The sequence below is a fragment of the Saccopteryx bilineata genome, chromosome 1 (assembly GCF_036850765.1).
Source record: "Saccopteryx bilineata isolate mSacBil1 chromosome 1, mSacBil1_pri_phased_curated, whole genome shotgun sequence".
Classification (NCBI taxonomy): Eukaryota; Metazoa; Chordata; class Mammalia; order Chiroptera; family Emballonuridae; genus Saccopteryx; species Saccopteryx bilineata.
In genome coordinates, this window is record NC_089490.1 from 282,252,964 (window position 1) to 282,269,615 (window position 16,652).

General features: G+C 44.6%; 1 protein-coding gene across 10 annotated transcripts in view; it reads left to right on the forward strand.

Moving 5' to 3' along the window:
- The window catches only part of TRIO (trio Rho guanine nucleotide exchange factor), a 351,333-nt gene that overhangs the window by 186,185 nt on the left and 148,496 nt on the right, over positions 1-16,652 (forward strand). For all 10 annotated transcript variants that reach the window (XM_066243866.1, XM_066243876.1, XM_066243803.1 and 7 more), the window contains one exon: positions 10,025-10,216. In XM_066243866.1, coding sequence (XP_066099963.1) covers positions 10,025-10,216 — 192 coding nt within the window. The remainder of the gene's footprint in view (positions 1-10,024; positions 10,217-16,652) is intronic.

Below are 16,652 nucleotides of genomic sequence, written 5' to 3' on the forward strand. Positions count from 1 at the left end.
TTTGTGGAATTCAAGGGTTGGCTGTAATGCTCACTAGCTGTGTGACTTTGGCAAATCTTAGTGTTTCTAAGATTAACTTTCTTATCTGAAGAATGGATTCCTAGAAAGGAAGTAGACATGAGAAGAAAGGACTGGGATCAATAATGAGTGCAGATGCTGGTAAATACGTTTGTAAATTTCAGTGGATTGACCATTTAAACAAAAGAGCAGCGAATTTGGGGGGTAGTTACTAAAGCAGCAGACCACTTCAACACGGGAAATGGTGTTCTGAGGAGGATGGCAGGAGGCATGGTTTATCTTAGATGTGCAAATTCAGGTGTGTTCGTTAGCATTTTTGAATGACCAGTATAAGTCTAGGAAAAGAGATCACTTCCAAATAATTATAAAGGGAAAAGAAATACAGATAATTGGATAAGTAAAAATTCACCAAATCAATCTGGTGGAAGCAAAAGAAATGAGAACAACAAAAATCATGATAGAGCCTGACCAGGCGGTGGCACAATGGATAGAGAGTCGGACTGGGATGTGGAGGACCCAGGTTCGAGACCCCAAAGTTGCCAGCTTGAACGCAGGCTCATCTGGTTTGAGCATATCTCACCAGCTAGGACCCAGGGTCGCTGGCTTGAGCAAGGGGTTACTCGGTCTGCTGTAGCCCCACGGTCAAGGCACATATATGAGAAAGTAATCAATGAACAACTAAGGTGTCTCAATGAAAAACTAATGATTGATGCTTCTCATCTCTCTCCATTCCTGTCTGTCTGTCCCTATGTATCCCTCTGACTCTCTCTCTGTCTCTGTTAAAAAAAATCGTAATAGAAATCACAAACTAAGATGTTATAATTTGTCTATAAGTATCAATAATTACAGTAAACACAAAATAGATTATTCTTGTTAAATAACAAAGATTTATCTGATTGAATACTATTTAAAAATCATGCTTTATGTAAAGGAAGTTTTAAAATATATAAACTATTAGAAAATATCTACCAGGCAAATATAACAATAATGAATAAAAAGCTAGTATAGGAATATTAAGCAAATACACTTAAAAGCATGAAATCATTATTAGAAATAAAGAGGGCCATTCATTATGAAAAGAAGAGTGTCAATATACACCTAACACTATAGTCTCAAAATCTAGAAAACGAAAATAAACAGCAGTAAATCCTGGCTGCTGAGTTGGTAGATTTTACGTGACAAAGGGTTCAGTCATATATTCCCTTTCTCAAGGACTTAGAGATGGGCTAGAATTATGGGATAACAAAACAAATTGCACTTAAGTCCCCTTCAGTGAAAATGCCTTTAGATTATTACCCTCTTTACATAACTTCATATGTAAAGTAAAAACAAGAATCCCAACCTTTCTGCTTCTTACAAGTAAGTATTGGGTTCAGCAGCCTCGTCACAGATGGATGCGTCTTTGGGGTTTTCTTATCTACAGTACATACAGTCTCCCTTCCTACACTTGCTGGAAAATGTCTGCTTTCCTCTTCTACAAAAAGTATGTGGAAAATGTGTTCTTATCTCCCTTTCATTTTCTCCATAAGATAAGCTACTACTGTAGCCAATGTGGTTTAGGAAGGGTGTGAAATTTGGATCATATGAGTGAAGAGTTCAGGCACCAAAGAACCTCAGAGATAGGACTGCCAATCACCAGGTTCTGGAGATGGAGGACCGGCCCCGCGCACCGCAGTCCCCGGCCTTTTTCCCCACTTCCTGAGCGCTTTCTCAGATGTGCAGGACGAAGGTCTACTGAACATCCTTGTGTGTGTGCAGCACCCCACCGACTCCTCTCCGTCCAGTTCCTGTGCTTCCTTCCCAACTAAGTTAGGGAAATCTCTTTCATGGCTAATCTTGCCCTGTGTTTTCCTGGTAACCTTACTTCATGAGGTCTAAGATGATTATCAAGGCTCTCAACACAGGTTCTCGGGGGGCAGCAAGAGTGGGAACTCTTTATTTGTAGGAAACATTTCTGCCTTAGGGTTTCTGGGGCAGGCCAAGGTGGAGCCCTGAGCATGGTCTGCTTCTTACTGCCGGTTTGGAGAAAAGCAGGTGCTCACCTGCTCCTCCCTCCACCCCCTCTGACTTTCAGTCCTTCCCTGTCATCTCTGCTCATTGCCCCTGGAATTCTGGGGGTACCTGACCCTCTTTTCCTCAAACTGGAATGGCTCAAGCCTAAATCTGAGCTGTATATGAAAAGGAACCTTAAATATTAATACTTTTTGTTCACTTTGCAAACATCTGTGCCTGCTTTCTCTGCCACTGGTTTTCAAATCACCCGCCATGTGTCAGGAATTCTGCCAGGCACTGGGGGCTGGCGCGGAAGGGGTGGGTAGATAGACCGCAGCCTCCTGAATAGACATGGCCCCCTGTAGAGGGCTTTCCCTGGTAGTTTTGGCTGGTTAAGTCAAGACCCACAAGTCAATGAAATTCAGCTTGGTGTGAGAGACAGGCCTTGGGGACAACAGGTGGGACTGTTGCGCAGCATGGCCACGTGGCCTCAAGGCTGGAGTGTGGGCTGTGGGGGAGCCCTGTGCAGGTGCCCAGCCTCTCCTCTCCTTTGCAGACCCGTCAGGTCCGGGCTCCGGGCTCTCCACCCACACTGGCCGGCCCTGTATTTTCTCACTGTCACACCTCCCAGCATTCTTTCCCTCTCTGTTCTTCCCACTGCACTGCCAGGACCTGGCCTTTCGGCCGGCCTCTTTTTCAGCATCCTCAACTTCTCCTGCTCTTAGTTCTTTTATTTCTGGCACTAAATATTTATAGACCCCCCCACCCCTCTTGAAGAATGTCACTCGATACTGCTCTGTTTTTTAGAGGCCAGTTGGTTTCAAAAGTGTGCTCTGCCACTTGCCTCTACCTGCTCGTGGCCCACCGTCATCAGCCGTCCAGTGCACAGTGGCACACAGTGATGAACGCTGCCCACTGCAGACATGCAAAAGTCCATCCCAAGCCCTGGCCTGGTAGCTCAGTTGGTCAGAGCATCGTCCTGATCACCAAGGTCGCAGGTTTGATCCCCAGTCAGGGCACATACAAGAATCAACCAAGGAATGCATAAATAAGTCCAATAACAAATCATTGTTTCTCTCCTCCCCTTCTCTCTCATCTCTCTAAAATCAATTAATAAACCAAAAAAATTTTAGAAATCTATTGCAGTTGATCCAGCTGTTAATATACCTTCCCTCCATTTGCTTCATAGTGAAAATCTCGAATCCTTTCCATTCACAAGCATGGCAACCTCCTGTTGTGAGATAGGCCCCACGTAGTCACTGGTGGAGCTCTAGAATCTAGCCACTCCAGTGTGTGCATCACAGAAAATGCCCCTGAACCACATCAGTCTGGTCCTAGGGGGTTGCTGTGCCTCATAGTACCCCCTCGGGCCATGCAGGTGGAGGGACTGCCCTCTATAATAGGAAATAGCCTTAGATATAAATGTAATAAGGTGGGGAGGGGACCGTAAGACCTGAAAAAAAAAAAAGGTGGACTTCTCTCTAGCCCCTCCACCTTGCTTAATAAGGATGGGGTGTGAGTAGGAGGGAGGGGGGATAGTGCTTTAAGCCAGAAGAGATGTTGGCTGTAAGGTAGCTCCATGAGGAGACGGGCTTTATTGAGACCGAGTGCAGTAGATTGGGTCTAGACACACAGTGGCCTCAGAACTAACGTTACACATGTGTTTGTAGCTTTTCATTCATTGGCAGCTCTGTAGCTCCTCCCAAACAACACAGTGGTATCAGTCTTGCTCTAAGCACATGGGGGAATGGGGCCCTCTGACGTGAATTACTACCTTCCCCAACTTTCCTTCTCTGTCTTCCGTATCTTTAACTGCTTTTCGTCAAAACAAATTATAAAACAAAGGATTATGGCAGAGATCTAAGTTCATATCTTAGATTTATGTATTTTTTGACAGGATAGCCTTTGGAGGCACCGTAAAAGTGGAAGCATGCACTTTAGTGCTTAATAAGGATCCTATTTCATTTCTGAAACATGCTCACAAAGATGGAGCAAATTTTGTGTTTAGGGAGAAGTGTTCTTTCATAGTTAAGTTTAAAGTTGGTTAGTTTGTTTCTTTTGATTATGTTTTGAAAGATCCTTTGTAAAATGCATTCTAAAGTGTTTTTAGTTTAGAGATCTTGAATTAGCAAGTTATTTAATATTTTATAGACAGCTCCTTCAAAGTAATGAGTTGTGGCATGATGAGATAACATAACAGGTTCAGAGAGGAAGTGGTGAAAAGTCTTATGATTGAATTCCTTTAAAATGTACTAAATATAGATTTACTATATAGAACTATTGTAGTGTTCTGGGAAGGAGGAACCCAGAAGGACCTTCGTCTTTGCTGGGTGGAAGCGAGCTGTATGGCCCATGTACCTTCTGCAGGGCGCAGGCCCTCCCTGCAGGGCCCGGTCACGTTTTGTTCCCAGTGCAGCTGTAACTGCAGGGGGAAGTACTTGTGTCATTTTTGCATGCAGTTTGTTAGGGCCAAGGACCTCCCGCACTAATCTGAAGATGAAGAGCCATTCTTTCTTTATTTGGTGCAGTGATCGTGAGTAGATGTATCCTATTGACTGAATACATGCTGATGCCTTCACAGAGGGTGGCATACGCAGCCATGTTGGATTTTCATGCAGGAGCTTTAGAAAAGGAATTTAAAATGTTTTCCATGGGGAGCTATTTGCAAATGACTGGCAGAAAGGTAGATGCTCTTTGATAGTCATCTTCTAAATAGGTGTCCACTTTAAGGTTCCCTTTTAGATGGAAAAAGCTATAAATACAAAAGCCAGTAAAACCCAGATAACTCTGGTTCAAGGAGGACACTGATGTGGCAAGCACAGCGTCCTCTGCTGTGACCGATCAGTAAACCTCTGGTATAGCATCTTCCCATAGCCGCCTGGCTGCAAGGGCTTCCACCGCTGTGTCTCCGCTCTGCTTGTTCCTTGGATTCAAATTACCTTCCAAAGACATAACCTTTCAGAAAGTCATTCTCCATGAAGCCATTTCTGTCAACAGCATTTTATATGTGCCGTGTAATTATCTTGTCCTCCAGGATAAAGAAGTGTGGGATTTAGAAAGCAAGAAATCTTACCTTTCATTCTAGATTTTCAGAAGATAAGCAGGCCTATTCTCTGAGTCCCTGGTCGCTGCTGAGCTTGCCGAGCCTTTGTAGGAGGAGGTTGCAGTCAGCTGGCGGACCTACAGAACTTCTGCATTTTTGGCATGGTTTAAATCCAGGCCTGGAAGTGCTTCTGCTTTTCTCCTGTCCTGTTTTTTCTAAGATCAAGAAATCTTACCTTTTCCACCAGGTTCTTACTATAGCCTGTGGCCACCTTGGGGCTTGACTCCCAAGGATTTTGGTAGAAGAGAGTCTGATTCGCTTTAGAAAGGCTCCCTGTTTCTTTACTCCTAGCAATTACGCAATTTTAATTTATTTCTCAAGAAAAGAGGAAACCACTTGGGCCCCCAGCCTGGCCTCACCCTTAATTATCTCCTGTAACCCTCCAGGGCGTTGATTGTCATCCACAGGGACCAAACCTGGAGAGCCGCCCCAGGGACAGGACAGCAGGGGAGACAGTGCAGAAGTCACTTTTCTTTAGACTCAAGTGAGCTTTCTTACCTGACACCCCTCCTCTCTTTAAATCTAAATGTAAGTGACTCAGTTTCCCCTTATAAGAGGAACCCTGGTCTAGGCATGTGTTGTTTGAACAGCCCCAGCTGCACTGATGAACTTGGGTGGATTACTTGACCTCTCTGTGCTGCAGTTTCCTCACTTGTGAAGTGGGAATGAAATAGTGTCCACGTCCCAGGCTGTTATCAGGCACAGAGTAAAGGCTGCCAAGTTAGCATTTACAGCCGGTGTATTTATTAACTCATGGAAATCTCTTGGCAAAAGCACTGAGGGTAGGTTCTGCTCGTGTGATGGTGAGGCCTTGGGCTTCAGAGAGCCCGCGTGCTGACCTGGACTCTAGCGTTCCCACTGCTGTGTGCCCAGAGCAGGCCGTTGAGCCCTTTGTGCGGGCTCATTTCTTCAAGTGTAAAATGAGAAGTGGGACTAAACAAGTGCTGTTAGTGTCCCGGGTCGTCTGACAATGTGCTGTTCCTGTGGGATATGATTGTTCCAGATGTGTTCCCCTGCTAGCAGAGAGATGGAGAGCTTCCAGGAATGTAATGTTTAGCTTTTGGAAGGCGCTTTCACCAGAATAGGTAAGCGACTTCACAGTGGTAGCGACAATCAATAAAAAAAAAATGGATTCAGCTCTTAAAAACTGTGTGTGCGCAGCATAAAGCGTGATGCTCTCTAAAGCGTGATGCTCTCTGAGCTGTGGCTCCTCCCAGGGGAGCAGAGTGTGGCTCCTGGTGAGGCCCTGAAGGAGGCAGCGTGGAGCTCAGTCCAGCCATCATCCCTGGAAAGTCACCGCCCTACAGCAGCTGGTAATTGGAGAGCCTTTGTGGGCAGCGTGGATGCAGAGCCTCTGAGCAGGATCCCTTGATATGAATAGCTGACCATCACTAGGAGAGCTTATTCTGTGTCCAGAGGCCACACCAAGTGGCCCAGAGTGCTGGACTCTCAGGAGAGAAGGACTAGGTGTACACACACACATTTTCAAATAAGCTTGTTTAGACAAGTTTTAGATTTACAGAAAAATGATGATGATAGAGTTGCTATGCCCTGCTTCCAGTTTTTCTTATTACTACCATCTTTCTTAGTATGATGTATTTGTTACAATTAATGAACCAGTATTGGTCTATAGTTATAAACGAAAGTCCATACTTTGTTCAGATTTCCTTAGTTTCCCCCCAGAATCCCTCCAGGACCCCACATGCCATGTAGCTGTCATGGCTCCTTAGGTTCCTGTTGGCTCCCACAGTTTTTGTCATTATTCTCATTGTTGTTTATAGTGGTCATCCTGTCCCTCATCATTACCACATTAGTCTAATCCTCATTCATAGATTAACTCCTCCTCCATTCATCTGTAAGGTGGGGAGATCCATTCTCTCTAGCCTGAGGCTTAGAGCCACAGTCAGTGACACAACTGGTACTGGAACTTGGAACTCAAGCCTCTGACGTGAGAGTTTCCATCCGTCACTCTGCATCTCGGAGGTGGCTTGGTAATCTACAAGGAAGGCTTCTTGTCACAGTTGTCATTGGCAGATTGCCAGACTGCACTGAAGGTATGCGGAGGACCAGAAAGCACGGCACAGGACAGAGGGTGGGCATTTATAAAACAGGCTTGTTATTAACAAAGATCTTTTGAAACGAGCAGTTTTGATGTTTCTGCTTTATGTAGGAATTATTACAACTTAGCTTCTAAATATAATACAGAGCTTTTAAAAGTTCTGCAGTAAGATTGGGAACTGGCTGTGCTTATTAAATTATTTCAAATAATTTGATTCCAAAGAACATGTAAAATGAACACAGGTTTTCAAGTCTGACCATAATTAGTAAATTTTACGAGATTGACAGCTCTTCCATTTTCTAAAGAATTCTGAGAGATCCCTTGTTATCAGTGCAGAGCATTCCCATAGGATTTTGGATAGTAAAATGAAAAGACCCCCGAAAAGGGTTTCTCAGGTTGACAGGGAGAGGATGACAGTGAGCCCTGCCTCGCAGCAGTGTGTGCACAGGCTTACAGGAAACACCATGTTGGGGAGACGCAGGTGCTGAATTTTGTGGTAGGATAAGCTCAGGCTCCGCGGTCATGATTTCCATGACCTGCCAGCCTTGTCCCCCGAGCCTGGTGACTGCCTTCCAGGCCCCAGTTTCCTTACCTGTAAAAGGGCTGTAGTTGGGATTGAACAGCCCGGTGCAAGGGTGGCACTCATATCCGATTCAGAGTAAGTGTTGGTTACCGTGACACACGGGATGGTGATGACAAGAGGAGGCTGACACTTAGCCGGCCTTGATGATCCCTGTAGACTCTGTTGGCACTGCCTCCCCACTGCTGCTTACACAGGGTGGGCTGTCCCGCACACCCTGACGCTCTGGCTGCACTTGCTCTGTACCTGTGCATCAGTGTCACTATGGAGGTCACCTTATACCATTTTTTAACTTGTAGGAAAATTAGAAGTAAAGCACAAAGAACTTACTTTCCCATGAACCATTTTACTTGAGTATTTCCTGTACAGAAGGACATCCTGCTGGATGACCACAATTCCACCACCAAAATCAGGACATTAACACGGATACCTGGTGACCTTCTAGCCCCCAGAGCCCACGAGGTCCTTCACAGCTGATGGACCCAGTGTAGAATCCCCAAGGCCTTTAGTGGTCAGGTCTCTGAGGTCCTTGCCTGGAGCAGTCTTCCTTTTCCCTTGGCTTTTGTGACCTGACACTTTAGATGATTTTAATCCCATTATTTTGGAAAACGTTCCTCCCTTTGGGTTTGTCTGACGTTTCCTCAGGGTTAGACTCTGGTTATTTTATATCTTCGTCAGGGGCACCACGGAGGGCAGCTGTGTCCTTGTCAGGCCACCCCATCAGGTGGCACACGGTTTTCGACCATCCTGCAACATCTGGTTCATTTTGATCCCTGGGTTCAGGTGGTGTGTCTGCCTGACTTCTCCACTGCAAAGTGCGTCTTTCCCCTCTGTGATTAGTAAGTACTTTGTGGGGAGCCCCTTTGAAATTCTATAGTTTCCTGTTCCTCATCTAAGTTTATTTATTTCTGTGGATTACACTCTGTCACTGTTACTGTTTACCCTCACTGTCCCTGACTTGGCCAGCAGGAGCCTCCTCAAGCTGACGTCTGTGTCCTGACCGGTCCACATTTGAGCATCTCCTTACTTCTGGCCCAGGAGTGTTTTAGGGTCATGTTGTACTTTGTCCCAGTCCACCCCTGGAGTCAGCTATTTCTCCACCTTATTCACAACGATACCTCCAGTTCTAATCCAGCGCCATGCAGTTCACTCACGTGTTCTCCTTGTCTGGTTTGTAACTATGTCCTCTGAAGTGAGAAGCCTGCCTCTCGTTGCCCTCAGTGTATCGGCTTAGTAGATTAGTGCCCCTGGAACTTAGCGGTCTCCCCGCTGGGAGGCTGTCCACAACAGGGGGGCTGCTGTCCCCAACAGGCTTCGACTCCCCACAGGGACACCCACCCACACTCAGGGTACCACCCAACCTCACTGACGAGTCGCCGACCTTGCTGGGCCTCAGGACCAAAATACTGGAGGAGAAGGATGAGGGCTCAGCCTGTTTTTCGGGGTGGGAGGACCACAAGGTTCCTGGGACTTCTCAGAAGTCCTCCACCTGCCCTGCCCTCTCCTCACCCCCCATCATCGAGCTTCTCACTGAGACTTTAGTGGGGTCTGGGCTCTGGCTTACCTGTTTATTTGAGGATCCCATTTGCAGCTTCTGCATTAGTAAGAATTAAAACAGAAGTAATTTTCAGAGTGTGTTAGATACTTGTTTATCTTAACATCCAACTCCTTTAAACTCTGGCTACTCTATAGCCACTATAGTTATTCTTATTTCCTTTTTTCCAAAAAAAAGTGTATGTTTAAGGAGAAAAAAAGATAGGCACAGGATTAGAAGTAAGCAGAAACAGGTGGAAAGGGACAGCAGCTCGTGCTCGTGTGTAAGTTAACCTTCTCACTTGCACTTGGAACGATCATGAAGTTCTGTAATAGTGAAAGGCACAAACTGGAACTCTCCACTCCGCCACAAAACTGGGAGAAAAAGTGAAGCAGGTACTGTGGCTCATGCTGTCTTCTGGCTGTGCAGAGCACAAAGCTCAGCCTCCCGGGTGAGTCAGGGCACAGCCAGCAATTGCCTACAGATACCCCCTCACTGCTGGGGACGGAAGGGCTGGTCATGAGGTTCGAGGTTTAACAATCTGAGGCAGTCATGGAAAAGGCTGCTGATAGAGACGTAGTAAGCTCCTGAAATCAGCTTTTCCATCATTTGTTTTCTGCTTGATTTACTGAAATGATCAGGAGCAGCACAGGCGGACTCACTTGCAGTGTTACGCTCTGAGCCTGGCTGGTGTGTGTTGTGTTCACCTTGTATGTCTCTGCCTCTTCTCTCGCACAGAACACGTACACCAATGCGGACAAGTTGCTAGAGGCCGCAGAGCAGCTGGCTCAGACAGGGGAATGTGACCCCGAGGAGATTTATCAGGCTGCCCATCAGCTCGAAGACCGGATACAAGACTTTGTTCGGCGTGTCGAGCAACGAAAGATCCTGCTGGACATGTCAGTGTCCTTTCACACCCACGTGAAAGAGGTACGACACCGGGAGATGGAGCGGGAACTGGGGACCGCGTGGGGCTTTGAACGCGCTATAAGGCATGTGGCTCGGTGGTGATGTGAGAGAGCAGAGTGGAGGCAGCCAATGGCAATCGCAGCCTGATCCCCCTGAGCGGGTCACCGTGGACGAGGCTGGAGCCAGACTTCCTGCAGGCTGTCCTGGTCGCACGGGCACATGCACTCCCTGCTGGGGCCAGTGGAAGCCTTGTGTCTGTCGGGAGTGGGCCCGTGAGGGCTGGCTGCCTGGGGAGAGGTGTGGATGAGGAGGCGAGCTGAAGGACACCCCTTAACTTGGAGAGAGGCAGCAGGCACCCATTTTGTCCTAAATAGATGCCCTGCCCATGTGGTCAGAGCTGTGGGTTTCCTCTGGGTATGTTAGCCTGTCATGTGGCGAAAGTCACGGTTGCCTTCTGATTTTATCAGACTGTGTAACTACTTTCAGATACTAATAACAATGAATTTCACAGAATACTAAATGTACCAAAGCTGATACTAAGACATCAGCATTAATTAAGGCCATATTGGCTTTGGTGATGTCTGCTCAGTGTTATTAACTCAGGAATTCTTTTTAAGAATTGCACCTGGAAGGAGGCAGGGACCTGTAAGTCTTGTTGCAGGCCAAGCACTTAGATTCAGCATGCTGAGACCTGGACTCCAGACTCTCCTGCCCCCAGAGGCCAGGATACCTAATACTGGTGTCCAGGGGGAGAGAGGAGAGGAGATATTTTCATGGAGATGGCAAATATTTTGTACTGTACGGTAGCATTTAAAAGGTGGTTGATGGAGGTGTCAGCCTGGATCTTACCCTTACAACCGGCTTTGGAAGCATTCTGGGACCCCTTTCTCTTTCTCTCCTTTTTTCCTCTGAAATGAATTCACGAGATGCTTCACCTCTTTTTAGAAGAAGAAGACTGTTACTCCACCTTTTCAAAAAGTGATTTTAAAATAGTATTTAAAAGAACTGTTGATTAGTCTAATATAAATTTGGATTTTATTTTAGGAGAACTCTATTTTCCTGTATTTGTTCTTTGCCTCAATCTCTTGTTTCATTTTATTCACATCAAGTCTGATTACTGTAACCCCATTATTAGTCTCTTATCACCTGTCCCCCTTTCCTTTTGGATGCTTTTTCTACTGCTCATTCATTCACTCTTTCACTGGTTCATTCCAGAGTGTCTCCTAAGCCAGCTGTAATGTTCACGGAGGTGATACACAAGTGAACAACAGGAGAAAACATACGGTATTTCTGCTTTGGTGTATGTCACTTATTTTAGTCATTCGTTGTTCTCTTGGTAGCTGTTATTTGAAGACCAAAACTGTGTCTCACTTGAGTTTGTTCCCACCAGTTAGCCTCCCTGCAAGACTTATTAGATACTCAGTGACTTGTAGAATAATGTATAAAATAATGGTGTCTATTATTAGCATATATTCTGAGATTTAATGATAGAAGGGCATATTTCCATTTTCAAGTATAGCAAAAGCATAATTATTTTCATCCATTTGGACTCATTCAACTTCCTTCTCAAAATTGGGTCCTGAGTTTAATTAAAAATTACCTTTAAAATTTGTGGGTTATTTGAGGCAACCAGGTGGTCACGTTGAGCTCTCTGCTGGAATTTATTTCCGGAATGGCTTTGGTGGCCCTGAGTTGGTTTTTGTTCACTTAATTCCCAGGAGCCATGGTTTCCCAGGAGAGACCATTCTCGTTTGAATCAGGCTGTGATTCTTGCTGGGTTTAAGTAAAGAAGCCTTTTGGTTCTGCTCTTGCAAACTCATCCTCTGAACTGGGACAAGTTTTTGTTTGGGATAATGCCTGGGAAAAGAACTTTTCATTTTATTCAGAAGTCAAAAATAAAGGCCACCCAGCCACCTGTTTTTGTCTAACATACCAGCTTGCCTTCATTTTTATGCCTGACACTTAAGCATGCAAACTTCCTTCGTTATGCCAGGGCTCACTCTCCCTGGACCTCGCACTGCAGTGGGAGGAGGGTTCCTAGGAAGCGGGAGCTCTCATTGCTTCTTGGGGTGCAGAGCACTGGGAGCTGCTGCTTCTCCCCACCTCACCTGGTGCGCTCCAGAAGCGTGCTGAAACACCCAGGGCTTTCTCAGCCAGCATGCTAAAAGGGCCCCAAGTTCTTTTCCCTTCTTTCCCTTGTGGAGCTGGCAAACCAGTAGGGCATCTTGGGGTTAACCTAATTTAGGAAAATTGACAAAGGTGTACACATAGTGCTTCTGATGCTCTATCTCTCTATCAACCTATCAATTTATCCATCCATCCATCCATCCATCCATCCATCCATCCATCCACCATTATCTATCTTGTGAACCAGCTGCCCTCTAATGGATTCTTATAATCATAGCCAGTGCCTACCTATGATTAGTTCCCTGAGTGTCCCCAGCCTCTCGAACATCATTCCTCCAGTTCTGATGTGTCTCCCATGCAGAGCACTCTACAGTTTGGTTCTCAGCTCTCCAGCCTTCATTTTGCCTGTCTTGCAGTAGTTTTGCTGATGATGTAACTGTCTGTAATCGTCTTAAAATTATTTGCTCGTTTCCATTTTCTATTTCTACCTCACATGTATGCCTCTAAAGATGTATATGATACCTTTAAACATTATTCTCCAGCTTTTTTTTATGAAAAAACTTTTCATTTGAAATAATCATAGGTTCACAGGACATTGGGGAAAAAAGAATTGGACAAGGAAGTCCATGCACCCTTCTCCCAGCCTCCCGCAGTGGTCATACCCTGCACAACCACAGTGTACTCTCAGAATAGGGGAGGGGCTGCACTCCACAGATGATTCCAGTCTCCCCGGGTGTGCGTGCGTGCGTGTGTGCGTGTGCGTGTGCGTGTAGTTTGATGCAGTTTCATCACGTGTAGGTGCCTGTAACCACCACTTTCAGCGTATAGAATCATGCAGATTTGTTCCATTGCTTCCTTGGCTGCCTCCTGTCTCCGTGCCGGCCCCTACTGCATCTCTGACCCTTGGCAACCAATAAGCTGTTGTTCTCTGTCCCTTTAATTTTGTTATTTCAAACAATGTATACAAATGGCATCACACAATGTGTAACTTTTTTGAGACTAGCCTCTTGTACTTAGCATAATTCCTGTGAGCTCCAGCCCTGGTGTTGTGTGTATTACACAGTGGTTCTTTTTCTTTATTGCCACATGGCATTTCATGGTATAGCTGTACCACGATTTGCATTACCACTTACCCATTGAAGGTCAGTTGGGTTATTTTTTGGATTTTTTTGCTGTTAGAAAAAGATAAGCTATGGACATTTGTGTACAGGCTTTTGCATAAACTGATTTTTCATTTCTCTGGGATAAGGGCTCTAGAGCGCAATCACTGGGCCTTTATATAAAGTGCACGTTGTTCTAAATGAAATTGCCAAACTGTTTTCTAGAATGGAGGTACCATTTTGCATTCCCATCAGCAATGCACGGGTGACCTCTAGCTTTTGCATCTCAGAAGTCCAAGATTGCTTTGATAAATTTGTCAGTAAAAACCAATGTATAATATTTTAGGATATTTGCTTTGTATGGTCAAATTGCAGTAATTTATGTTTAACGTTAATTTCCTTAGCTGAACTCTTAAAATGCACTCTTAAATATTTTATTCCCTTAATTTATTTATCGATGTTGATGAGCAATTAAATGGCCTCAATCTAGAGAAAGCTAGAGGAAACTGAGGGTCTAAATCAGCCTTTGCATGTGGGGACCTTTGATATGACTTTGAGCAATCAGTTGCTGCCTACTGGTGTAGCACTTGGTATTCACATGGACTATAGTATCTGTTATTTAAATAACAATAATAGGTGGGCTTCCCATTGATGGGAATATTAAAAAAAAGATTTAATCATGGATGCTTTTTTCCTATAAAAATATAATCTTTATTAAAATAAAAGTTTACTATAGCATACATTTTCCCTTTACTTTCTGGCTGAGTGGCCTGGGGCTCAGGAGCAAGTTGCTCTGCGTTGCCTCAGCTTTCTCAGTCCCAGAATGAGAATAATGACATCTCTAAGGGATGTGGTACAACTCGGTGAAAGTACAGATGTAAAACATTTACCACAGTGCTTATCTTGTTGTAGGTGCCATTTTTATCCTTCCTCAACACCCCCCTTGTCACTTTACTCAATGTAAACTAAATGATATAGATTTAAATGTTAAGATACCTAGGTATAATCTCCTGTCTTCCTCACTCACCTTTGATCAACAAGAACTGCTTCTCCTGCTTATGGTGCCCTTTCTCAGAGGGAGCACCTCAACCTGACCCTTTTTCTTTCTTTCTTTCTTTCTTTCTTTCTTTCTTTCTTTCTTTCTTTCTTTCTTTTTTTTTTTTTTGTATTTTTACAAAGTTAGAAACAGGGAGGCAGAGAGACAGACTCCTGCATGTGCCCGACTGGGATCCACCCAGCACGCCCACCATGGGGCAGTGCTCGGCCCCTCTATGGCGTTGCTCCGTTGCAGCCAGAGCCATTCTAGTGCCTGAGGCAGAGGCCATGGAGCCATCCTCAGTGCCCAGGCCAACTTTGCTCCAGTGGAGCCTTGGCTGTGGGGGAGGAAAAGAGAGATAAAGAGGAAGGAGAGGGGGAGGGGTGGAGAAGCAGATGGGCACTTCTGCTGTGTGCCCTGGCCGGCAATCGAACCCAGGACTTCCCCACACCAGGCTGACGTTCTACCACTGAGCCAGCTGGCCAGGGCCAACCCTTTTCTTATGGTCCAAAGTCAGAGCCGTTCTGGGAGATGAATGGCTAAGTCCAGCTTAGTCCCCAGCACACAGTGGGCCATTACAAAGAACCTCCACTCACTGCTCCATTCCTGTTGGCACAGGTTATTCTGTACATATCACCAAACATTTCTGCTCCTGGCCAAAGCTGTAAAAAAAAATGAATGATTTTTTCCCCCCACTAAATCAATCTATGTAAAACATTTGTGTTGGTCAGTGGGAAAAGAGGGATGTTATTCTCTGAAAGGGAAGTCCTTTCATCGGAATAGTTTAATTCATGTAAAATAGTAATTTTTTTTCTATAAACAAACTTAAAACTTGTTTAAATTTATGAATTTTCTATTTTTTAATATTGGCCCCATATTTTCAGATAGAGGAAATTTTTATCTCAGTGAACAGTTAGTGCAGAAAATTGTAGAGGACTGTAACATACCTGACACAGTAAGAGTCACTTAGTAGGCAATTATTAGATGGGTTTATGACATACTGTATTATATTTATTTTTACCTCAGTATTATACAGGGATTGGAAATATATAACTGGGCACTGATTCTGCATTTTATGATTTCTTGCCAAAGAGTCACCTCTAAATGGAGAGTTGCCAATGTCTGCTTTAATTAGCTGTTTGTAGATTGGTCTCAATTAATGTAACAGAAGGGTGAAGCAGTTTAGCAGAAGGTTAGGAAATGCAATGATATAGGTCTTAAAATGCCCAGCTAAACAGTGGGTGGATATGTAGTCTCATTTACTTGTTAGACTTCTTTTTATAGAGGGTATTTTGATAATCTTACTACTTTCTCAGTTTGATACTCAGCTTCACAAACTAAGTGTGATCTCTGATTAATTGAGAGAAGTAGTCAAGTATCCACCCGTGTTTCTGACACATATTGTTACTGGTTATTGTTACTCTTATCCACTATGTGCTAGAAAGACTGGTCACCGTCAGAGTAGTTAGGAGTGTGTCAGGAAAGCTTTCAAGTTCCATATGAGTGAGGCTTAGCAGTGGAGACTGATGAGGCCTTTTTGTTTGCTTGATTTTGTTATTTCTTCCTTTTAAAAATATTTTTATTGAATTGATTGGGGTGACATTTATTAATAAAATGATACATATGTCAGGTGTACCGTTCTACAGTACATCGTCTGTACACTGTACTCTGTGTTCACCACCCATGTCAAGTCTCCGTCCATACCACCTATCCCCCTCTACCTTCCTTCACCTCTTTCAACCCCCTTTCCCTCCGATCCCCACACTGTTCTCTCCATAAGTTATTTTTTCTTTGCTTAACCCCTTCACTTTTTTCACCCAGTCTCCCAACCAAAATTCAGAACCACAAGATCAAGGAATGGTTAGGCTTTCTGCTTGGGACCAGTGCTGTTGATAGGGACAAGTAGAAAGTAGAGAAGGTAGTTAAACTGGGTTAGGAAAAGCTAAGGACCACAACCGGTGATGGTTTTATAAAAAAGGACTTACTTCTTCTAAATGAGTTCAAATCTGTCTGTCAAGACAAATTAGATCCCCGGATAGTGAAAGAACTTGGTATTAGATCACAACTTGGTCTGTTGTTCTCTCAGGAACTGCAGGGAAAGGAAGAGATGCCAGAAGTCTGTAAATGTACACATACTTTTTCAAGAAGGTAGATTTCTCATGTTACTCAGGGTGAAGTAATCCTAGGCAGAGTA